Source organism: Sardina pilchardus, chromosome 10 (assembly GCF_963854185.1).
Source record: "Sardina pilchardus chromosome 10, fSarPil1.1, whole genome shotgun sequence".
NCBI lineage: Eukaryota > Metazoa > Chordata > Actinopteri > Clupeiformes > Clupeidae > Sardina > Sardina pilchardus.
Window position 1 is genome coordinate 30,552,223 of NC_085003.1, and position 26,298 is coordinate 30,578,520.

The window sequence follows — 26,298 nt, forward strand, 5'->3', positions numbered from 1 at the left end:
AACCTAGTGCAGTAAATAGGCTACGACACTCTTCCTGGTCTGAAATATTGATTTGTAAGTAAAATACCACAGGAGCCTGATAACAAGATGCTCATTTTAAAGAAAAGTGGAGAGACAGAATTATAGGGTTCTGCACCTGCACTCTTTTCTATTCATGGTTTAGTCTGGTCTCTTTCCACAGGTGTATTACTCAAGCACCATGCAGTCTGCATTCAGAATCTAGGTGCTTGATAGATACACCTATGGAAAGGAACATGATGACACCCATGAGTACACACATTCTGACAATGTAGAGCATACTGTATGTCTGACATTCTGACATTCAGAACACACACACACACACACACACACACACACACACACACTGCAGAGCAGCCCACGCTTTCCCATTCTCCTCCATTTCACTAAAGCTCTAAGCTCAAATTACCCTCGCATGGCTCCCATGCAATCTCCACTATAGGCATTTCAGGACCACGGACAGCTCCAAAGCAAAGAGCACTCTAAATCAAGCATTCCTATGACTGAACCAGTGAAATGATAACATGCACTGATAGCCACAGTGGGTGTCTATTTATCTGTGATTAGGCTTAGGAATGAGATACCACCAAAAAAAAAAAAAAAAAACATTCATGAACGCACACACACACACACACACACATACACACATACACACACAACCTACACCCACCACACATACACACACACACACACACAGCAGAAGTGCCCTGAAGCTAATGGGCGAGTGTGTGACTGCTGGGACACTCCAGTGACGTGCGACCGAGCTGTGTGTCTGCACGCATTTGGATGGCCGCCTCCCCTGATGACACCACGGCCCACTGCCTCACAGACATCACACGCAATCAAATCACAAGATTGGACAAGACACGACCAACCTCAGGCCAGGATTGTCCATTCCACACCATGGCTAATGAAAAACGTATATCTTCCATTGAAGAGAACAAACTTCTGTTTGTGGTTTTTCAAATAACTTTCTGCTTTGTTGTTTCCCTTTTTTGCCCTAAAAAACAATAAATCTTTGTTCACTGGCCCACTGAAATGCCTTTCATTATGGACGGTTCACAAGTTTGTGTAATTGTAATCGATACAGGCTTGTCCAGACCCACTTTAATATTTCACCAAATAGCCATCCTACCACAATGCAATTGTGTCTTTTTTTCTGCTGAAGATCAAACGGTTAGATTCTTCAAGCGCAGTACCAGGTACATTCATGTACAAAAAGGCTTCTTTTGCTAAGCAAAAATGTGTTTGATCACGTTTTGTAGATAAAACAAACTAAGTAATCACAAAACATGTTGTGATCTGTCTTATCATGGTCCTCAGCTCCTCCAGATCCTTACCTTATCACTACGGTACTCTACTGTAGCATGGCTCAGTGCTATCTTTTTACAGCAATGGCTCCTTCCCCAGGCTGTTTATTCACGGCTAAAAGCCGTATTGCCTTTTTCATATACAAGATGAAACTGCGACTCAAAACAGCGATCTTCCAATCACAATCACAAATGGGCAGTTAATCTGTGAGTAGTGCACACGGTTGAAACACACACACAAACACGCACACATGCACACGCACACACACACAGGCAGAAAAGCCAGTCAGCCAGACAAAAATGGGACCTGCTGACATACAAACAAACCCAAGAAACACACACACACACACACACACACACACACACACAGACACACACACACACACACACACACACACACACACACACACACACACACATCACAGAATGGTGTATTATATGGCTTATTACTGTTAGAGAAAGTTGGCAAAGTGACATTGCACTGAGCTGCCTGACTTCACAGTCAATATCGAGATAGAGAGAGAGAGAGAGAGAGAGAGAGAGGCAAAGTAAGCTAGGGAGAGAGAGAATGGGGAGAGGTGAGGGGTGGAGAGGACATAAAGAAAGAAAGAGGCAAAGTAAGCTAGGTAGAGAGAGAGAGAGAGAGAGAGAGAGAGAGAAGGAGAGTAAGACAGATGGGGAGAGATATAGTGAGAGAGAGATGTGAGAGGAGGAGAAGACCGAAATGGAGAGACACAAGAGTGTTTGGGAGAAAGAGAGGCTGAGAGACACAAATGTGGAAAAAGGTGTTGGGGGGAGGGTTGGGGGACAAAATGTGTTCCCATGGGAACGGGTGCTTGGCTGGCATCCTCCATGGCAGGCGATCCCAGAGGAACGTCAGGCACGCCAGGCACGCCAGCAGGCATTACGAGCGATCCCAGAGGAATAGAGCACTGGCGAGACACATCACGTGCGCTGCTCAGATGGTGAAACAGCAGAAGTGGGTGAAGGACGGGGTGTATGTACTGTATGTATATATATATATATATATATATATATATATATAGAGAGAGAGAGAGAGAGAGAGAGAGAGAGAGAGAAAGAGAGAGAAAGAGGCCCCACAGTCGACGCTGCCTTGTACGCCCAAGCATTATCGAGAGATTGGGGGAGACAGTGAAAAACAGAGAGATTGGAGGAGAGAGAAAGACAGGGAGAGAAAAGAGAGAGAGAAAGAAACAGAGAGAGCAACAGAGCATAGCTGAGAAGACAAAAGGGCTGAACGCACTCCAGCTGCCTCTGACGGCTGTGATGCTGTGAGGCCCGTGCGGGGTGAGTGTTAATCTGCACCTCTGGATTGTTTTATAGGTGTGCCGCACTCTAATGGGATTACCACGGTTAAGAACACAGCGCAGACCACCTCTGGCACCTCTGCTTCGTTCGTCTCCGATGAGTTCTGCTCACTGTAATGACTTCCCACCGCACGCTTCTCTAACAGCAAGATTAGAGTGTGGGTCTCTCCCCCCCCCCCCCCCCCACCCCCCCACCCCCCCCCCACCCCCCACACTGTGTGCTATTAGCCCCGAGTCAGACAAATAGAAGTTAAATTAGCGTTCACAAAATTACAGTCGCTGACAGACGGATCTCCGTGCATTTGGGAACACGGGTAATCAGCGGCATCGCTAAAACCGCACTAAGCGCACAGTGTGCTTTTTATTTATTTATTTTTTTTTTCTATTTATCATACCTGAAGTAATCAGTGCCTATCTCTACCCTCGATCGCAATTTGCAGTGCCCACCACAACCCAACGGCGCAATTCAATCACAAGCGCAGTTGAGTCGAATCAACTGATGATGACAACATTAAAAGGAATCAAAAGTTTAGCGGTGAAATAATGCAATAAATGAAAGGGAGATGTCAACAAGTTGAGAGACTACTTGTGTGCGTATAAGGCAGATCACAGATTTAATATCCAAATATTCTAACAGGCAGGAAAGTACACCCTACAGTATATCACTGATAATTGAGCTAAAATAAACATCTGTTAAGTATTGATTTAAAAGCCTAATAATGTGGTGAGTTCACCCGACACAAGAACTCACCACACAAGGGTTGACCGCAATTTGGAATACACCTAGAGTATTTTGAAAAGGCAGATATTTTCCAATGCAAAATAGAGCCATATTTTCACGAGCAGATTTTGTACATACAGTACAGGGCAATACATAATAATTACATATACTGTATCTAACCCTCCCCCCACGCACGCACACACACGCACACACACACAAATAACACACACGCAAAAGCTCACATTGCCAATGCAGGTGAACATTTGGCCATGTGAGGCAGTGAGTCTGTTACCCTCCCCCCAAAACAGACGCTACTCGACTTGATGTAAGTGACTGCAGGAAGAGAAAGTTTTCAATTAGCGCCGTAGCTACTGGAGTCAGCCTCTGGTAATGCTCACTTAGAAGGCTTTTGCAAACACCCCCCAATCAAGGGGAATAATTCATAAGCACAGACACCATTTTGTTGTTGTTTTGCTGGGGCAGTGCAGCTCTTATTTCCTGTTTCTTTTAATTCAGTTATTTATTTTCTAATGGAGATTTGCATAATTCCAATGCAGGCTCGCCAAGAGTCAGACCCCATCCCCCCAATCCCCCCCCCCCACACACACACACACACATACATACCAACACACACATGCACACACATGCACACACACACACACACACACACACACACACACACACACACACACACACACACACACACACACACACACACACACACACACACACACACACACACACACACACACACACACAGGCTGACTGCTCAGGGTCTAAAACCTGCCCAGAGGAATGCCAAAGAACTCTGATTTCAACCCACAGAACACTGACAACATCAGTTAGAAGTGCGTGTGCATGTGTGTGTATAAACATGTTTGCAAACTCAGTCAGTATTCAATATGCATGAGGATAGTTGCCTGTAGACTGAACATTTTCTTACACTCTGAACGCAATGTATGTGTGATGAACAGAGAAAGTGTGTGTGTGTGTGTGTATGTGTGTGTGTGTGTGTGTGTGTGTGTGTGTGTGTGTGTGTGTGTGTGTGTGTATGTGTGTGTCTGTGTGTCTGTGTGTGTGTGTGTGTGTGTATGTGTGTGTGTGAGTCTATGAAATGAAAAAGAGAGAGACAAACAGCAAAAGAGTGTGTGTGAGAGAGAGGGGAGGGGGGGGGGGGTCCTTACCTTGCAGCAGAGGCTGATCTTTCTGGAAGCCTCCGTTGTACTGCACCTGGTATTTCTTCTCCTGGAACCCAGGAACACATTCCTCTGCTCCAGCCTCCTCCGCCCCAGCCCACACAGCCTGCAAGGAGAGAGAGAGAGAGAGAGAGAGAGAGAGAGAGAGGGAGAGAGAAAGAGAGAGAGAGAGAGGGAGAGAGAGAGAGAGGGAGAGAGAGAGAGAGAGAGGGAGAGAGAGAGAGAGAGAGAGAGAGAGAGAGAGAGAGAGACAGAGAGACAGAGAGAGAGAGATTGAGAGAGAGATGAGGAGAGGGAGAGCATTAAAATATGCAGTATTAAATCAACACTTTTTCAGTGAAAACATGAACCTCCTCAGGGTCCCCTAGCTGTCCATGAAGTGCAGCTGCTGTGCTTGTCTCTGCAATAGGAAAGCAAAAAAGTGACTTGGACCAAGCAAGTACGAAATTCCAGACACTCAACAATTCAGGAGCACTGAAGAAGCAGTGCATTTGATTGGCTGCCAAGTTCAAACATCAGCAATCTTTTCACCTGGATGAAGCATTGTCCCTTTAACTTGCTCGTTGTTGTTCACCATTCATCAATGAATTGCTATTCAGATGCAGTGCTAGCGCATGGAGCAGGAGACTGGAGCATTGTCCAAGTCCTGCACACATATGGACGATTTGGGTTTGAGGTTATTAGTTCACCAAGCCTTTGGCTAAAGCCCCTTGTTTCAAACGTTGGACTGATGAAAAGCCTCAGTCTGTCTGTCTGTTCCGTCTAGAATGAGCTCCAACGCCGGGAGCCACATGTCTGCACGATAAAAGCTTTCGCTCTGAGGCACACAGACACAGAAAAAAAGAGCTAACATGCAAATCGAATCGTAAATGCAATACAGGGATCATGGCAACGTTGCTATACTGTCATCCTAACTATGTTACATATTTGTGTGATGTGTAGTTGAATGGCACTTAGAGAGTTAACCGTTATTAAAGGTCCTTTTTCCTTTTTCTTTTTTTTCTACCGCATGTGCTTTTGCTCAGCACGCATTTAGTTCAGCTGGATGAATTTTGACAGCAGGGAGAGAGAGCAGAGGATGATTCGCATGATCAAAGTAACTAGCCTTCCTCCCCTCTGTGAAAAGACAGCCGCACTTCAGTCTGACTTAAAGAGAATTAACGCCTTTATTTTCTGACCTTAATGAGAAAGGCCGTAATGGTATTCTGCCCATGATGAGCAAGCATTGTTTATTTATTTATTTGATTGGCTATTTGTATTAATTTTTCTATGTGTATACGTTTTAAGCTGTTGTTGTTGTTGTTGTGATGATGAAGCCAATATTGCAGCTCTGCCCAAAGGCTCTTTAGATGAATTAGGCCAATTTTCGGCCGGCCTTTCTTTCCGAGTACACGTAACACAACAACACAACACGACACAATGTTTCCATTAGAAATGAGGGGTAATCTAATCATCTGTGTTTTAACAGTCAGCGAACAAAGCCAGCATACATGCCCTTGATCATAACAGATACAGCAAGTGAGCAGTGTGTGTGTGTGTGTGTGTGTGTGTGTGTGTGTGTGTGTGTGTGTGTGTGTGTGTATGTGTGTGTGTGTGTGTGTGTGTGTGTGTGTGTGTGTGTGTTGGGGTGAGGTTTTTGGCGGGGTGTGCGTGAGAGGGGAGAGTATAACCAGGTTGGAGGAGCAGAAGGAAGAGTAGAGGAGAATATAAAAGGAGGTTGATAAAGAATAGTGGAGATAGAGAAGTCAAGAGGAGGTAGAGAACTACTGAGACAAAGAGGAGACATGAGGATGAGAAGTTCATGAGGAATAAAGAAGAGAAGACAGGAGGATGAGGAGATCATGAGGAATAAAGAAGAGAAGACAACAGGAGGATGAGGAGTTCATGAGGAATACAGAAGAGAAGAAAACAGGAGGATGAGGAGATCATGAGGAATAAAGAAGAGAAGACAACAGGAGGATGAGGAGTTCATGAGGAATACAGAAGAGAAGAAAACAGGAGGATGAGGAGATCATGAGGAATAAAGAAGAGAAGACATGAGGATGAGGAGTTCATGAGGAATACAGAAGAGAAGACAGGAGGATGAGGAGTTCATGAGGAATAAAGAAGAGAAGAAAACAGGAGGAAGAGGAGTTCAGTGAGGAATACAGAAGAGAAGAAGACAGGAGGATGAGGAGATGATGAGGAAGCAAGAAGAGAAGAAGACAGGAGGATGAGGAGATCATGAGGAAGAAAGAAGAGAAGACAGGAGGATGAGGAGATCATGAGGAAGAAAGAAGAGAAGACAAGAGAGGAGACATAAGCAGAGGAGGAGAGATGCAGAGAAAGAGAGAACAAGGATACTATACTGAGAGAGGAGGATAGAGGAAGAGAGGAGAGAAGAGAAGAGAATTGAGAAGTCAGAAGAAAGCTATAGCTAAAAGCAGATGAGAAGAGTGTAGGAAAGGAGAAGAAAAAAAGAAGAGAAGAGAGAGAACACAGAGGAGAGGAGACAAGAAGAGAGGACAAATGGGAAGTCTGAAGAAAGCTACTGCAGCTAAAAGCAGAAGAGAAGAGGAGAGAGGTCAAAGAAAAGGGGAGGAGAAAGGGGGAACACAGAGGAGAGGAGAGGAAAAGAGGAAAAGACCAGGAGAGTCACAGACAGGAGGAGAGAGATGGCAGCCTGTTTTCCTCTCAGTGCACTCTATCACACGTCTCCTCCTCCTCCTCCTCCTCCTCCTCCTCCTCGGTTGCATCATTACTCTCAGGGCCATGCCAGGCTCCCGTGTGTCTCTGCGCCCCTAATGCTGACGGAGGCTCCATCACGCTGACGTCCTGCCCCTCCAGGGAGCCTGCGCTGCACTGCGCTCCTCCGCGCTCCTCCGCTCCTCCCCTCCGCACCGCAGCACACCTGACGACTACTCCTCGCGCCTCCCCACCTCACCTCCACTCATTAGTGCCTCTCTCCTCTACTTGGTTTTCACACAGAGCACAGGGGTTTGGCAGCAATTCGCTACTAGGAATCTATTTCTAATGACTCCTTTCCTTTGGAAGCTGCTGTAAAGTCTTAATAAATAATGCCAGACGTGGCCAGACAAGGTCGGACAATGCCGTGGTATATAAACAGTAAAAATTCAACAGATTGTTCTGTTCTGTCAATCAGGCACAGACATGCTCTCACTTTGGAAGGCAAAGAAACACATTGACCTTTTCAGAGAACCAGACTCAATAGCACTTTGTTTAACCAACACAGAGTGGTTGGTACGGCACTCATGTTTAATTAACCAGACCTGTATTTAGCGCTGCATATGTCTACCAAATGTCAAGAAAGCAGGGAGCCACCACAACAAGTGCACACCGTGTGTGTGTGTGAGTGTGTGTGTGAGTGTGTGTGTGTGTGTGTGTGTGTGTGTGTGTGTGTGTGTGTGTGTGTGTGTGTGTGTGTGTGTGTGTATGGCTGTGTGGCTGTGTGGCTGTTCTATCGTCAAAAGAAATGAGACTTCAAACTGGTAATAACACACTCAAACAAACACACAAACAAACAAAACCACACTACTGCAGTCTCTGCCTTCCCTGCAGCGAGGAGGCACCACAGCAAGATATATCGAACACAAACACCACCAACCACAAAAGGCCAGAGCATTCAGAACAACACGATCAATAGCATAAGTCTTCAATTTCACCTCATAAACTGGGGGCCACTGCTTGTCGGGGTCTTTTAAGCCAGAGCAATTTTGAATGTGCACCCAGACACAAGGTGACTAGATGTCCGAAGCCAAAACCAGGGACAAATTCCCAAAAATTAAAAAAAAGTGAAAATAACAGCAACATTTTCAGTTAGACTAGACCTATCAAACTGATTGAAATACTGTACATACAACTTTTATCTTCAAAAAAACGGGGACATGGGTAATTTTCCTGGGTAATTTTCCAGGCGATCAAAAGCGGGGACTGTTAGAAACTATGGAGTGGAATGGGGACAAGAGGCAGCACTGGCACGGCAGACACGTTGATGCTGAATGTGGATATGCTGCAGATGGAGGGTGACTGCTCCCTCAAGGTCAATGCCTACTGGCTGCGTCTGACGAGCGTCAAGTGACGCCAAAGTTTAGAACTCCATTACTTTTAATGGAGCATACTGTAGCCCACCGGCAGCGTCTGACGCCTGTCGACGGCAACGTTCAGAAAATCGGTCTACGTCTTGAACGTCAAATCCATAGACCATCCCAAACCGTGTCAGTAAAGTTTTGGTTATGATGTCCAAACTTGTCCGATAAGAAGAGAATCCCAGACAAACTTTTTCTGAAGCCAGGGTACTGTAGGAAATGTTGTCACGTAAAAGTGATCCCTCATTTACGTTGTCAGGTCTGTTCCTGACGAGCAGGAAACAGGAAACAGGAAACAGGACGTGATGAGAGCAGAGACAGCGCTGGTCAGGGGATGGTGTGTCTCTGGTGTGCATTGCCAGCTGTGCTGCTGCTGCTAATGTGTGTGTGTGTGTGTGTGTGTGTGTGTGTGTGTGTGTGTGTGTGTGTGTGTGTGTGTAAATCAGCAAGAGGTCTAACCCACAGCTGTTTCCACTCCTCTGCCCATTAGGGCGTGCATACGGACGCACTGACAGATGGGAGTCACTGAAAAAGACGGCTCAGGAGGGTGGAAACAGAACAGGTTTTGGCACCACTGCACCTGAGAAGCTAGAGAGAGAGAGAGAGAGAGAGAGAGAGAGAGAGAGAGAGAGAGAGAAAGAGAGAGAGAGAGAGAGAGAAAGAGAGAGAGAGAGAAAAAGAGAGAGAGAGAGACTGCAGACGTTGGATGTGCTATAAATTCTCATCCTCGCACCTGTAAACTCACAACAACAGTTCAACAAGAGGAGAGCGTGAGTGTGAGCTACTCTGCATGTCAATGTGCATACTCTGTGTGTGTGAGAAAATAAACACCGCGCTCACTTCCTGGGGACAGGTGAAAGATGTGCCCACGGTGCAATGCCAACGGATGCTTACACATGACACACCGGTAACTCAGTGGAAGACAAAGACAGGAAGATAAACCAGAAAGACTAAACTGAGAGTCAGGCGTGAAAAAGAGTAGGCCTACAACTTGGAAGGGTAGGGACACCATATTCATAGAACTGGACAGTGTGGCTGCATTCCGCTATGTTCTATGTGATACAGTCTATGATAGACACACAGACACTGGCCCAATCCCAAAATGGACTCACAGACTGTGGCGCGCGTTCATGGGAAATTCGTAATGGTTTAGGGCTGTCCCAAAGTAGAATTTCAACGTGCGTGAGGGTTTGAGTACATACTGTACTTACCGAGCCCTTTCACCAAAGCAAATTACCCACAGTTCAAAGTGTTGTGATGTTTACCACGGAGTCTACAGGAAAATCCAGACAAAGGTAACAACAGCACGACACACGTGCAAGTGTCAGTAACGTCTTTGTTATCAAACATTGCCAAGGTACATTGTGATCTTGTGAACTGCTATCCCAATCCCATTTATACCTAGCTGAGCCCATGTGGCCTCACACACTCACACACTCACTTAGCACGTGAGATCAATTAAGTCTGTGAGTGTTTAGTCCTTAGTCCTCAGGGCTCACTTTGGGATTCAGCCAGAGACACACAGAGAGACAAACACTTCCTCTAAGAAGTGTTAGAGGCTAATGAGATGCTTTACAGGATGCCCTGGCTAGCGTAGGCAACAGGGCAACAGGGCGACAGGGCAAACAAGACCCCGACGCCAAGCGGAAAGGTGACAACCACGTGGGAACAGCAGGGACACCTGCGGTAGGTGCACACAGAGACGTACACAGACACACACATAGCTCTCACTAGCCTGCCTCTCTGCAGAGCCCCACATTAGCTCGGGAGTGTGTGATCGGAGCTCTGCAGTGTCTGACTCAAGCCCTACCCTCTATCTGCCTCTGTGCTCCACACTCTGGAGAGACATGAGCTTCATTAGTCCCCAAGTCAATCACTATTAGGGGGTGCGGGCACGCGTGTGCGGGGTGGTGTGTGTGTGCATGTGTGGGGTGTGGGTGTGTGTGTGTGTGTGTGTGTGTGTGTGTGTGCACCCGTGCGTGCCTATATGATGGTTCCAGGCTCCTCTATCAGCGGGGGTGAGATGACTGTGGGCTGAGGCACATGGATAATACACACACACACACACACACACGCACACACGCACACACGCACACACGCACACACGCACACACGCACACACGCACACACACACACACATAATAGAAAATCATTCCCCAGCAGCGTGGCAGTCAGCCTAATGAGCAGACAGATAAACACTGCGTTTGCAGCCACATTAGGAGAGGCAAACACAGCAGGGGGGGGGGGGGGGGGGGGGGGGGGGTTGCACGAGGAAGGGGGGCAGTATGGCGTCGTCATATCATCACGCAGTGCCGCATCTGTCTGGACGCTGCACGGTTGGGCGTGATGACGCCGTTTAAACAACATTTCCAGAGCAGTAGGGGTGGGAGGGAGGAGGCTGTGAAGTTTATGGCAGCAGGGCTGGGGGCAGAATGCTGGGGTCATCAACTCACATCTGCGCCTTTCCCTCGCTCCCTTTCAAACGGCCTTCACAAATTACACAAAGCAGCGCCATCCACCCTTCCTCCCATCCACCCTTCCTTCCATCCGTCTAATTATCTCTCCATCTCTTAATCTCTCTATCTATCCATCTATCTATCTATCTCTCCATCTATCTATCTATCTCTTTTTCTCTCTCTCTCTCTATCTATCCACCTACTTGCCAACCTGATGCCCCTTCTTTGTTCAAAATCTTTCAATTTTTCTCCTTCTGCTCATTTCTCCCTACACTACATTCCTTTTCCAGTGTGTGAGAAAGAGAGAGAGAGAACAGAGTAAAAGACAGCGTGGTGAGCTGGCAGGCAGGGGGTGTGGATGCGGGTGGTGTTGGTGATGGTGATGGCGGAGGCGGAGGAGGAGTTGAGGAGGGTGGAGTTTGGGGGGGATGGAGAGCCATGCTGGGGCCCAGATTCTGGCTCTGACTGGCAGGGTGAGTCACTGGAGAGAGGAGAACAGCATCAAAGAGGACGGAGGACGACGGGTGGAGTGGAGGAGACTCCGCTGCTACCGTAGTGTCTGTTTGTGTGGGTGAGTCTCTCCCTCTCTCTCTCTTTCTATCTGTCTTTCTCCTTCTCTTGGTCTCTCTCTCTTTCCCTCTCTCGTTTTCTCTCAGTCTCTCTCTCTCTGTATGTGTGTACAAATACAGCATTGAAAAGCTCTGCAAGAGAAAGTAATTAAAAGTATCCAAAGTATCTACTTCACTTAGTGTTTTTTTTCTGTAAGAAGTTCAGTAAGAGCTTATTTGTGCAGGGAATGTGTGTGTGTGTGTTTGTGTGTGTATGTGTTTGTTTGTGTGTACTATATGTGTGTGTGTGTGTGTGTGTGTGTGTTTGTTTGTGTGTACTATAGATGTGTGTTTGTGTGTGTGTGTGTGTGTGTGTGTGTGTATGTGTGTGCCAATGAAAACAGGGAGTGGGTAACAGCTGTCGAATTTGATGCCTCTACAGTGGATTTTCTTTTTTAAATGTACGTGTCTATGTCTGCTTCTGTGTCCTTTTTTATCCCTCAGTCTTTATGTGTGTGTGTGTGTGTGTGTGTGTGTGTGTGTGAGAGAGCGTGTGCGTGTGTGTGGTGCCCGCTCTGAAGTGTGTGTATGTGCTGGTCCCCATTTGAAGTGACAGAAGTGAGAAACCCTCTTCATCCTCACTCATAGCCTTCATCTTCTGGATCCCCACTGCTGCTGCTGCTGCTGCTGCTGTATGAGCTCCAAGTCCACAGCTCCGGCGCTGGAAAGGCCACCTGCTGTCTCCCCCATAGACCAGAAGCCTCCCATTGCCCACACATCCCTCTCCCTCTCATCCATCCCAAAGGCTGCACCAATACACACACACACACACACACCCCTCTCTTCCACACCAGACGCCTCCAGGAGGCTCCCACACTCCTTCATCCTGCCAGAGCTTCTGTGCCACTATCCCTCCCACACAGATCCCTCCTCTTAGCCTGGCCTCAGGACTACCACCCACCCAGCACAGCTACCCCCCTCTTAGCAACTACCCCACACCTCACAAAGTTACTATCTCTTAGCAACGACCCCCCCACCCTACAAAGTTACCCCCCTCTTAGCAACCACCCCCCACCCCACAAAGTCACCCCGCTCCTAGCATCTACTCCCTTCCCCATGCAGATACCCCCCTCTAAGCGACTACCACCCCTCCCTTAACAACTAACACCCACTGAACACAGCTATCTCTAAGCAACTACCACCCACCCAACACAGTTACCCCTCTCTTAGTAACTACCCTGCACTCCAAACAGTCACCCCCTCCTAGCCTGGCCACTCAGGCCACACAGTTACCCTACCTCATTTCATGCTGCCCTCATATCAACCCCTGCCCATCAATCCTCCATAAATACCCCATAACTCTCTAACAGAACCTCACACAGTTCCATCGCAACACACACGCCCCCTTATCTTGTGCTGACAATGCCCCTCCAGTGCTTTCACCGATTTCCAGTCTCCTTATCCAGCACAGACGTAGGCCTCAGTAATGTCCCCAATCCTACACCCTACCCTCCCCCCTCCCCCCTGCCCCCCTTCACTCATCCTGGCCAGCCCCACTCATCCTCATCTTCCCCAACATCTGAAGATGCTGCAGCGGCTAACAGCTAAGCAGCACCAGGCCTCTTAATCGCATCACAGCTGGGGCCGGGCGGCTCGCCTCCGAGACCCACACACACAGGGGGACCGGCGAGGCCACCCCGGCCCTGATGCAGTGCTGCTGAGGTGGGGTGGGTGGGGTGGGTGGGGTGGGTGGTGAGGGTGCGGAGGCAGTGGATAAAGAGGTTCAGAGGCGATGCAAGAAAGCTCTTTCTTCTCTGGGGACTCCCAAGCCATTTGTTTGTTGGTTTTGTTTATTTGTTTTTTTGATGAGATCATTTACAAGAATATTGATTTCAGAGCCACTAGATTGAAACGCGGTTGAGAAAATGACGCCGAGGGAAAGAATAATAACAATAAGGAATATAGAGAATGATTCTTTTGAACGCCAAGAAGTGTAGGACTGTCTTAAAAAAGGCAGAGCGGGAGTCAACAAGACCGAGAGAGAAAGAGAAAGAGACAGAGAGGGCGGGATGGAGGACGGAGGATGAAAGCTGAGCGAGGGAGTAAGTTATTCCTATATTCCTTTTTCATAAGGCTGTGGCTCTTTGATAGTGTCACATTACAGGCCTAAATGGCTCTATTGCTCTTTTCTTTTGTTGTGCCTGGGGGGGAAATAAAGTTTAACCCCCCCCGCCCCGTCCCCCTCTCCCCTTCCCCCCCGGGCAGCACTCTGTAAACTTCCCCCATAAGGTCTCGGCGACATTCAGATGCCGTGGTGATTTAAAAGCACGTCTCTCACTGTCAGCGGATTAGTGGACTGGCCCTCTGCCTCCACTGTTGCTGATGACGGGCTTGTGAAAAAGGCAGCGTTTTGTCTCGTTTGTCTTAGAAGACACTCATCCCAAAAGTTGCACGCCTCTATTCCCGCACTCTATCCTGACTTATTAGAAGAATTTAGAAAGTCCTAATTACCACAGCGCTGGTTTCGCCGGGGCCTGCAGCTGTGTCTCGGCAGGGTGGAGACGTCATGCGAAGGCCTTAATTCTTCCTCTCAAGTTCAAAGGCAAAAAAAAGATCTGCTAGCTGTAGCCCGCCTGCCCCCACACACACACACGCCCGCCTGCCCCCACACACACACACGCCCGCCCGCCCACACACACACACATACACACACACACACACACACACACACACACACACACACACACACACACACACACACACACACACACACACACACACACACACACACACACACACACACACACACACACACACACACACACACACACACAAACACACACACACACTTCACCAGTCCTCCAGCTGTCACGACGGCCCTCAAGTGACCCCTGTCCAGACACACAGGACGCGGATACCGCACTCGTGTCCTCGGCCGCTGTCTCACACGGGAAGGACTCTTGTTTGTGTTCGGCCATTGAGGAGCTCGTGTAGGCCCAGACTCAGCTCCTCAAGAGCACCACTCAATGGGAGATCGTGAAAGGGTGAGACGAAGGATCAGCACACATATAATCTCACACACACACACACACTCACACACACACACACACACACACACACACACACACACACACACACAAAGGAGATGGAGCGACTGAACACAAACCAGAACATGGCCTGTTGAGCCATTCTCAGCAACTTGTATTGAGAGTGAAGAGGAGAGGAGAGCAGAGCAGAGCAGAGCAGAGGAGAGGAGAGTAGACAAGAGGAGAGGAGAGGAGAGGAGAAGAGAGGAGTGAAGAGGAGAGGAGAGCAGAGGAGAGGAGAGGAGAGGAGAGAATGGCTGCTTAGACTAAACCCCCACAATGAAGTCACTTCAGAAGGGAATATGCTGTCAGACTTGTAGGCTGTGGTCTCAATAGCACCACAGAGACATAAATCCTCATATTTATGGCCTGAATGGATCACTCTTGCAGTAGGGTTCAGGGTGAGGATAAAGAAATAATAATAAAAAGTGCATGGGCATTTTTTTAGGCCCTCGTCAGGAGTGTGTCTGCTGAAAGTTACAGCAAAAGGATGTTACACAAAGAGAAGAAAGTTGAAAGTTAATGCATGTGTGTGTGTGTGTGTGTGTGTGTGTGTGTGTGTGTGTGTGTGCATGCGTGCAGCTACTCAGAGAAAGGAGACCACGGACACCAGAACAGTAGTCTGTCCCTTTAATGTTCCGAGTGTCACGGGCAATCGCCATGTGGTCCTTTGATAGACTAGAGTGGAAACACAGCCAGATCACAGTGCTCCTGCTGCCATACACTTGTGTGTGTGTGTGTGTGTGTGTGTGTGTGTGTGTGTGTGTGTGTGTGTGTTTGATGTGGACTGATGGTGGCAGAATGAGTGTCTGGTAACGTGTGCGTGTCTGTGTGTGTGTGTGTGTGTGTGTGTGTGTGTGTGTGTGTGTGTGTGTGTGTGGAGGGGTTGGGCAGTGTTGCGATTAAGGGACTTGCTCCATTGATGGGGTGGGACTGTGGACAGCGTAAATGTCAAAGCCAAACTAAATCGATAAGACAATCAGGGTACCGGGAGAGCAGGAGAGAAAAGCAACCACAAAGCTGTGTGTGTGTGTGTGTGTGTGTTTGTGCACGTGAGAAAATTTGTCTGAGAGTGCACTCTTTGATATGCTTTGTAAATTGTGTGTGTGAACACACACGTACCCTTTGTGTCCTCAACATGACGTCAAAACAACTTCAACGTTTTATCTCTTTCTGCACACCGTACAAACTGCTGCCACTATTAAAGTGAATCAATCCATTCAAATGTGATACACAGGCCTTCTAATTAAACGATTAAAAAGCCTAGATTTGTCAACAAATCTGTTTACATAAACGTTGTCTAGTAGACTGAGTAAGCAGGAAAACTTCACTTGAGAGAAAAAGAACATGAATCAGACACGGAATGTAGCTAAAACACCTTTTGCACACCTGACTATCTCGAGTGTGTGCAGTGGTAACGGTGCTTCTAGTGTCGCATGTAAACGGTATCAAGGATTTCTGCCATACTTGAGATACTAAGTTCATGTACTGAAGTTAGTATCAAACAGATGATAAAGACCTTCAGAAAGATATCGTGTCTTTTATATTGCGTACAATATAATTCAGTATCAAGCTGTTAAAATGTTGTGGGATGAATAATAAGGCCAGCTGGACTACTATAACATTACAGTTGTTATGTATGGCAGTGCTAATCCATGCATGTATGCTATCATTTTAACCATCTGTGTGAATAACTAATTATCCTGTATGGAAAAAAAAACTGTAGCCACTATGCCAATATATATACAAGCTTGCCTGTGTAGACTCAACCAGATGATAGAGAGCAAATGCATCATCATTTGTTTTACATAATATGACATGATGTGACTGTTACAGAGATGGCTGTATAACTGCCCTTTCTCTCAAGGCAACAATTCACGTCAACTCGGTAGATTGATCCTTCTGTTTGGTAGGACTGCAGTGCACACAAATACCAGAATGAATGAACAAAACAAAAAAAAGACTAAGGCTATTTTCCAAACAGTTGTTCCGCAATCCTACATCATAATCACATTACAACGACATAACATTTCATTGTGTCTCCAAGACCGATGTAAAAGCTTATGAGGGCGTCTGGACACTGTGGCATACTTTGACCTCCCTGTCATGTCCCTTGTCGTCCCTTGACCGCTCACTGACCATGTTAGTCGTGATCCAACGGAGAGGTTGAGGCTGAGGGCGGCAGCAGCAGCAGCTGTAGAAATGCCTCTCAGACAGGGAGCACAATGAAGCAGAGAAGCAGAGCACACCACTCCATATGCCCTGACACCCACACACACACACACACACACATACATATACACTCACTCACACACACACGCGCACGAGCGCGCGCACGAGCGCGCACACACACACACACACACACACACACACACACACACACAGACACAGACACACACCACACTATTGTACACACACAAACACACAAAACAAATACATACTATTACACACACACACACACACTAATTTCCCCACTTCTGCTGCCCCTGTTCCTTTCACACCTTCACTTTCACAGGCTGCCGGTTTCTCTAAAATGTCACTGCACACACAGACACACACACGCGCGCGCACACACACACACACATACACACATACACAGACACACAAGCCAAAATGGTCACGATGCACAAACAATAGAAATGTACTCTCTCTCTCACACACACATACACACACATACACACACTCATGCACACACACACACGCACACAAGCTGAAATGCTCATGATGCACAAAGAATAGAAATATATTGTCACAGACACACACACAGTCACATTTGGGAACTACAGACAGCTCCACCTGGCAACCTCAAGATGGTAGAGCAAAATCGGTCAGGCAAAGGATTAGACACACAAACATTCCCAACAAACACACACACACACACACACACACACACACACACACACACACACACACACACACACACACCCGTGCGCCTGCACAGCTGAGCACCTGGGCGAGTGAAGCATTTGGAGGTTGGCATCTCTCCCTGCTGGGCTTGTGAATGAGGACCACAGCAGCGTGAGTCACACACTCTCTCACATTCACACACACACACACACACACACACACACACGCTCCAACACACACCAGAATGCAGCTGGGACTGGAATGCCTGTTTGCCAAATAAATAAATAAATAAGTAAACAAATAAATAAATAAACAAGTAAGATGTTGAGGTGTAGCACGTCAGAAATAGATAAAAAATCATTCATCGTGGCTTTGCAACATCTTGTGTATTTACAATATCATCATATGAGCGAGTGTGTGTGTGTGTGAGAGAGAGAGAGAGAGAGAGAGAGAGAGACACCTCTATGATGTGTGGTTTCTATGTTAAGTATGGTCATATGATATGTGTGTGTGTCTCTCTGTGTGTGTGTGTGTGTGTGTGTGTGTGTGTGTGTGTGTGTGTGTGTGTGTGTGTGTGTGTGTGTGTGTGTGTGTGTGTGTGCGTGTAATCAGAGGTGTTTGTTTTGCCCCACACATGTTCATTGGAAAGCTGTGGGTGGTGCACAGACCTGCACTGAGTGCAAATAAGGACTGAAGAGAGAGAGAGAGAGAGAGAGAGAGAGAGAGAGAGAGAGAGAGAGAGAGAGAGAGAGAGAGCAACATGTTGTCATCTTTCATCTGACGGAAGGAGGCTACGTCTATGAGACAGACTAAACAAGCTATGGTCGCGAGCAGCAGAAAATTGGACTTTTGTTCTGAGTTTGGTTTTTCCAAAGTAAGTAGGAAGAAATAACATTTCACACGTGAGAAGCTTTCTACATAAAAACAGGCCTACCGCACAATATTTATGTATTTATATTCCTCCAGGTAAATAGTGTTAATAATATCCATGTTTACATACTATATCTATCTTCAAATATAAAATAACATCCATGGCCATCGGTTGAGCAATGTATGTGTTTAAGGCTTTATAGCCCAAAACTCCTGCAGCTTGTCATAACGCTTCGTTCTTTTGCCGGTAAATGGCCCCTGTTCAAATGCATAAAATAGCAAATGTGTAATACATTTCCATTGCAATAAGGGAATGGACTGCTTGCGGAATGATATGAAATATATTCATCAAAAGCGCAAAACCTGCTGTGGCCATCGACAGCGGTCATTATACTGTACAATTTGCAGTGGTGATTATATAGATTTAACAGACCTGCCAAAGTGTGAATGGAACTTGCTGCAGCACTCTGAAGAGCCATGAAATAACAGCATTAAGTCAAGAGACTCAAATAATAGGATATTTCTAGCTTTGCCAAGAGCAGAAGACAGAAAATCGGCACAACCACCAACTTGTTCTGAAGTTCAACTGTGCCACGGCTAAAACACTGTTCCTGGAGTGCCCTAGACCATCCACACAAACATTTCTTCCCAAACTGTTCATAAAATATTTCCAATTTTTAAGACTATCAAACCACATAGAATAGAATGTGGATTAGGCAAACAGAAAGATCTAACACCAACAGCAGCAAGTTGTCTCAGGCGGCCATAATTAAAGAGGCTGTCTACTCGATGTTCTCTCTGGTCTTGCCTCTCTTGTTCCTGCTGCATCAGAGAAGCTCGGTAGGAGGTTTAGATCTTAGCAGGCATCTTTCCTGAGATGACTGTTTAATAGTTCAGAAAGAACACAGTTCCATTCTCTCTCTATCCCTCTCTTCCTCTCCATTTCTCACCCAGTCTTTCTCTTTGATTCTCTCTATCTTCCATTCACACTGTAGCTTCTCTCTCTCTCTCTCTCTCTCTCTCTCTCTCTCTCTCTATAGCCCTGCCTATTCTGCATCACAGTCTCTCTTGGAATGCTAAAAAGAACCACAGCGCTCTCTCTCTCTCTCTCTCTCCCCCTCTTTTCCCCCTTCTCTCTCTCTCTCTGCGTCTCTTATCATCCCTCCACATCCATGAGGCCCTTCTGTTGTCCTCCAGTCTCCGCTGCATGGCTTTTGGCTCTCTCATCTCGCAAATCTCTTCCTCCCGCTCTCCATTTTGCGCCCCCAGAACTCGGCGATTACTGGCGTGCGCAGCCCAGGGAAGGCAGACTCTCCCAACCGTCAACAACACCAATACGATGATTAAGCCGTCGTCAAAAGGATCCCGACTGGCACTACAAAAGACATTATGCGCTATGCAAATGAGTGCATCTTATAAGATCTTTTGATACCACTCAGTTCTTTGATGTTTCTTTTCCACCCTCCCCCCATTACTTTCTCTTTTTCTCCCTCTCGGTCTCTCTCTCTCTTTCTTCCTCTGTCTCTCTCAGCTCCTTACCATGCCGTTGTTGTAATAATTCTTGAAGTGGAGGTCTAGCATCGACACAATGCGCAGAGTGCATGAGTGTTTTTTGGCTTAACATCTTCAGAAGGGGAAAGGTACTTCTGTCTACATCAATATTAACCTAGTCAGTCTCTTTTTTCCATTTAAAAGTTTTTGACAGGACATCTTTTGTCCTGCTTGTTGAAAACAGAGAGAAAGGAGGACAACGTCAGTGAAAGAGAGAAAAAATAACTATGTTAGAGTGGAAAATGTGACCACAATGTGCCTGCACTCAGTAAAGGAGGGAACCATTTTTAGCTTGTCACCACTTTCAACTTAAGTGATTTTTTTTTTTATGTTCTTCTTTTTTTGTATATATCATTCTTAAAGGTCTGACATCTCTCTGCTGCAACATGGCAAAAAGAGTCCTTTTTATATATTTTTTAGTATTTTTTTATTCCCAAATGGGCTCATATCTCAGAGGATCTGGGCTTACCTTTTTCACCAGATTACAACATGTTTCCTGGTTTTTGTATATCCTCCCATAACTGGTCTAACTGATTAAGATCTAGCAACGTTATGCCATTTTGTCAAAGAAACATAAATTATGCTAACAATTGTATTCAAGAAAAACACATTAGTCAAAACCAAAGAAACCACACAAGTGTCATTAAGCAAAGCCAGCACATTTCATATGGCTGCCACCAGGGGGGAAAAAACAGCACTTACAGTCAATAACATCACAGGCTCCTTCATATTTTACTAAGGGCCAATTACAAGATAGCAGGTGTGTTTGGAAATATACCAAACCAACCAATCAAAACACATCTCACTCACACTGGAGAGATCAGTCTAAATGTGCTGACAAGGGCAAGAAAGAGATGAGGTGTTCATCCAATCACAGCGACAGATCATCCAGTCACAGGCCATAACATGAGCCTGTGTCTATACACTACGTTCATTATACATTCACTATACATTTAGTCTAAATTAGCCTTTACAGAGTACCACTCTTCCACATTTCTAGTTTCAAGGTGATGTGAATATTAGTCAGGGGGCCAATTCTGAAAAGGGCTTCCGTTAAGACTTTTGCGGACATGTTTTGGTACAAGCGGTCAACCTATTTTTTTAGTTAGAAGACACCCATAGGTAAGATATTATGGTGGTTGTCAAGAAAAAAAAATGTTTTTTTGACTTGTGCAAGCAATTTCAGGCCAATTTTTTGGTTTCCTGCTCAACATGACATGCCAACGATAAATGTTGAATATCTCCACAACCACAAGGACCATATAGATAAAAATGGTATGGAATGAAAGCTAACACTCGTGGGATGTCTGCTGAAGTGTCAGAATTAACATTTATTGTACAGTATAAGAGACAACAGACCTAGAACATGAAAAAAACAATCTCCGCCTAAAGAGAGCCAGTTTTCAAAGTGAATATCAGATTGGAAACATAACATAGCATTCCAAAACCTCTATCAATCAGTACCCCTATCTATGGGAATGAGTCAAGCCAAGTTTAAAGCTTGTAGGGAGAGACAGTGCACTGCTGCACATGTTGTAATACTTTAATGTTATGGCGAAAATGTAGAACTGTAGATGGTGGTCTATGGTGCTATTTGACTTCATTAATGTACCAGGTTGTGACAAATTGTGTTTAATGGACATATCACTATAGTTATCAATTCTACCCAAACATAACTGCTCTCTCAGTTCTTTAGGATTAGAGGTTAGTAACTAGTTAGTAGTAATAACTTTGTAATAGTCGTGTGGCAAAGGCATTTTTCCCCATCCAAGCAGTGGTGCTCGGGTATAGGCAGCCAACAGAAGAAGGCACATGAAGGATGGCATGCTTTCCCCCCAGCTTTTAACCACAGAGGTCAGGTGCTTGGAGCTTGGTGAGTACAGGTCAGGTGCTTGGAGTTGACGATATGTGGATGTGAGGAAAGTGGAAGTCAGTGCAGTACCAGGCAGTGTCGATGTCCCTGACCAGGACTCAGACTGAGCACATGGACATGGTCCCTGGGTACCTTCTGTTGGCTGCCTACCTGAGCACCACTGCTTGGCTGCACTGTAAAACTTGGGAAGTTAACTTAAGTGTATATAAGTCATGCAGCTGAGTTATTTCTTTTTTTTTTTTTTTTTTTATTATTATTTTTTTGGGCTTTTTATGCCTTTAATTGGACAGGACAGTAGAGAGCATGACAGGAAATGAGCAGGAGAGAGAGTAGGGGTGGGATCCGGAAAGGACCACGGGGCGGGAATCGAACCCGGGTCGCCGGCGTGCGGTGCAGGTGCCCCAGCCAGTTGCGCCACGGCTGGGGCCCAGCTGAGTTATTTCTATGTGTGTAGTTTGTGTTGGGATAACTTTAAGGAGTCAAGTAACTACTGTATACTCATTTTATTCACCTAATTTCAACTTGAGTAAAATACAGTCATGGCTGAAAGTGTTGGCACCCATGTTAAAGTTGACTAAAAAGAGGAATATAAAATCATCTTTTGGAAATTGATCTTAATGCCTTAAGTAATAAAAGTAGAACATATCCAACCTTTAAGGACACCAACTTTCTATGTGAATGAATAATGCATCATAAATAAATAAATGTATTGGCACCCCTATGTAACCCTATGGGAATTTGACACAAAGGGTGAACATGGGGCAGGCAGATTTTTAAAGGCCACTTATTTCATGGATCCAGGATACTATGCATCCTGATAAAGTTCCCTTGACCTTTGGAACTAAAATAGCCCCACATCATCACACACCCATTAGCTGGTTTGATTTGCATTGAGCTCAATGAGCATCAAACAGGCTAATAGGCTAACTGAACAAAACTGAACAAAACACCATGCCAATCTCTAGGTATGGTGAAGGGTGTGTGATGATGTGGGGCAATTTTAGTTCTAAAGACCAATGGAACTTTATCAGGATGCATGGATCCATGAAATAAGTGGCCTTTAAAAATAAAAATCTGCCTGCCTCTATGGGAGTTGAGAACATACAGTAGGGTTAACATAGGGGTGCCAATACGTATGACCCCAGTCTTTTAAGGAAGAACATTTATTTATTCATGATACATTATTCATTGCATGGGGTGCCAACACTTTCAGCCATGACTGTATATGCCACTAATTTCAATTAAGTAATCATGGCAAGAAGTATATTCACAATAAGAAATGGCTGACCACACATTACATTTCCCAGAATGTCACTGTCCATAGTATTCTTAACACATTATTTATCACATATTAATCTTGACTGAAATTGAATCTTAAATGCAGTTAAACTATATGTACGGCTATACTATAGCTGTTATGTTATTGTGTTATTTACATTGACACCACACACCATCAAGCAGATGACTATCCATAACAGACTTGGCCTGTGGGCTGATTTTAAAATCTTAGATCACTTGTAATGCTTCTGACAGACGTAATGATAATCTGAAGATACAGTATATCATGATGGCCAGTACTGCCATGGTGATAAATATTATGTTTCACAATTACCATCATTCTGCAGTAATCCTATTCATTTAATAGAAATTTAAACCTATAAAAAAAATCCTGAAATCTTTACTCCTGAAGCTCATATCCTGTCCATAAGAGGGGTAATATAGTTACTCAATGTAAACATGCATAATGTGTCTGTATCTCCCCAAGAGACAATACAGACAGACAATAGGAGGCTCAATCACACCATTGGGATACTCAACTTTGTGATACTTTCAAGTGACTATAGGTCAAAGTCAAATTGGGAAACGCAATCAACTTTGCATTAGGGCAAGAAAAAGTGAACTTCAAAATGTTCTTTATATTTTGAGAATGGGCTTCTCCTTAATGGTATATCTGACCATATTCTGAAAATCATCAACACAATATTTTTGCCCATCACCTGGTAAACAGTAAGAAGCCACAATTAACAGCTAAGAGAACAAATACTTATTAGAAAATCAAAGAAGCATTTACCCATAATCCATAGAAAATGATAGCTCACACATTGAGTACATTGCATTTTTTCGTGTGTAGGCCTACATAATTCTTACTTGTCATGATAATTCACTCAAGTTGTTATTAAATAAAATTAGTGTAGTTTACTTGACTCCTTAGTTATCCCAACACAAAATGCAATACATACTGTACAATATACTAATAACTCCAGTTGAATGACTTATTGACACTCAAATTAAATGAGTTGCCAAACTCAAATGTCAAGGCATCCGGTTTACTCAAATAATTTCAGATAAGTTAGCTTCCCAGGCTTTACAGTACTCAAATAATTTGAGTTCAGTTAACTTCCCGGGTTTTACACGGGAAAAACATACCTTTGCCATACGACTATAACAAAGTTGTTATTGCTAACTAGTTACTAACCCCTAACCCTAAAGAAGTGAGAGAGCAGTTATGTTTGGATTGAATGAATAACTATAGTAGTATGTCCATTAAATATAATTTGTGTCACAACCTGGTATATTAATGAAGTTAAATAGCACTATACACCACCATCTACAGTTCTACATTTTCACTGTAACATTTAAATATTATAACTTGTGCAGCATTGCATGTCTCTCCCTACAAGCTTTTAACTTTGTCTTCACAACCACCCTGATATCTTACCTATTTGTGTCTTCTAACAAAAAAAAAATAGGGTGACACTGACAGCTTGAACCAAAACATGTCTGCAAAAGTCTTAACGGAAGCCCTTTTCAGAATTGGCCCCCTGACACAACAGTGGCCCTTGTGGTGTGATACTCTTGTGGTATTTATTGATCATTATTTTTTTAATGATCATGCTTGCACACAAGTTGGATTATATTGCACATTTGCCCAAAATTATAGTAGGTAACATGGAAGAAAAAGGAAGCACTTTGGGGGAAAAATCCGCTTTTTCCATTTTTAAGAATATAGTGTTAAAATGGACAAAATAACATTTTCTAAGCTGACAACCTGTCTAGAATTCATGTTGAGGGGTTAAATATCAATACTGGATAGGTTGTATGCTTGTACCAAAAAGTGTCCGACAAAGTTTTAATATCAGTTTTGGCCCCCTGACTATATGCGGCGCTTGAACTCTCTCAGCTAAGACTGCTAATCCCCAGCTAAAGCTGAATCTTACTGTACACAGTTAGACCTCGAAGTGCTCCAGAAACATCTGGGTGGAAGAGGACAGGAGAGGAAGAGAGGAAATAACTTGAAACACACACACACACACACACACAGATGCACACAAACACACACATTCACACATTCACACACACACACACTCATTCCCATTAGTGGTTTTGCATAGAGATGAATAAACTATGCAGATGTATCAGTGGCCTAGCATGTCCATTAGATTGAGCTGCATGGGGTCTGGGCGTGGGGTGCTTCTCTCCACTGTTCCAATGGCCAATGTGGCCTTGACAGTGTTTACAAACACACACGCACACACACACACACACACACACACACACACACACACACACACACACACACACACACACACACACACACACACACACACACACACACAATTGTGTGTTTTGTAGACAAGCATCCGCAAAGGGAGGTTGCTGCATTTTTGTGTACCAAGTATGTGTGTGTGTGTTTGTGTGTGTGTGTGTGTGTGTGTGTGTGTGCTTGAACAGGCAATGCATCTACAACATATTTCCATGTACAACAGCTCTATTCTATATTGTTCGCTTGTTTTTTATCGTTCAAGGTCAGGTGAGCACATTTCCTGATCTCTCCATGCAGTAAATGTGCTCTCTCTGTATCCCCACCATGCATTACCGAGAATCGAAAAAATCACATTCCGTCGGGATGCCTTTTAATTTTCTTCCATACTGCTTCATAACCCCTGAACAACAGGACCCATCTCACACATTCATGACCTCTGAATACATACATATAAATCACAAACTGCTGGAATGTAAAAAATTGCCATCCCAAGGCTCGTTTTTTTCCTAAGCCTCTGCCATTACGGCGGCACGTGGATATCGATCAACACAAAGTAATTGCGATAGCGTGATTATTCAGCACCACTGTGACACTCTATAACTACGGGGGGTCATTGGCTTTTAGGCCCACTCAAAGTCAGAGATTCAAATTGCATTAACATACGCAGCATAAAGAAGTGCAAACGTCATGATAAATGCACCTGTCACTGCAATGACCTTTGCTAAACCATTTACATACAGTATATATGCTGAGAAATGCAAACAGCGTAATTGCGCTTATTACGCTGACAAACTGTGACAGTTTACACTGACGGTATGCCACGATTTCCAACTTTTTCAATCAATTTTTTCTACACCTCTATCCT

The 26,298-nt window shown here is 45.0% G+C and overlaps 1 protein-coding gene across 1 annotated transcript in view; it reads right to left on the minus strand.

Moving 5' to 3' along the window:
- cdh13 (cadherin 13, H-cadherin (heart)) overlaps positions 1 to 26,298 on the minus strand; it is a 441,270-nt gene that overhangs the window by 320,547 nt on the left and 94,425 nt on the right. Inside the window, exon 2 of the mRNA XM_062547655.1 lies at positions 4,562 to 4,679. Coding sequence (XP_062403639.1) covers positions 4,562 to 4,679 — 118 coding nt within the window. The remainder of the gene's footprint in view (positions 1 to 4,561; positions 4,680 to 26,298) is intronic.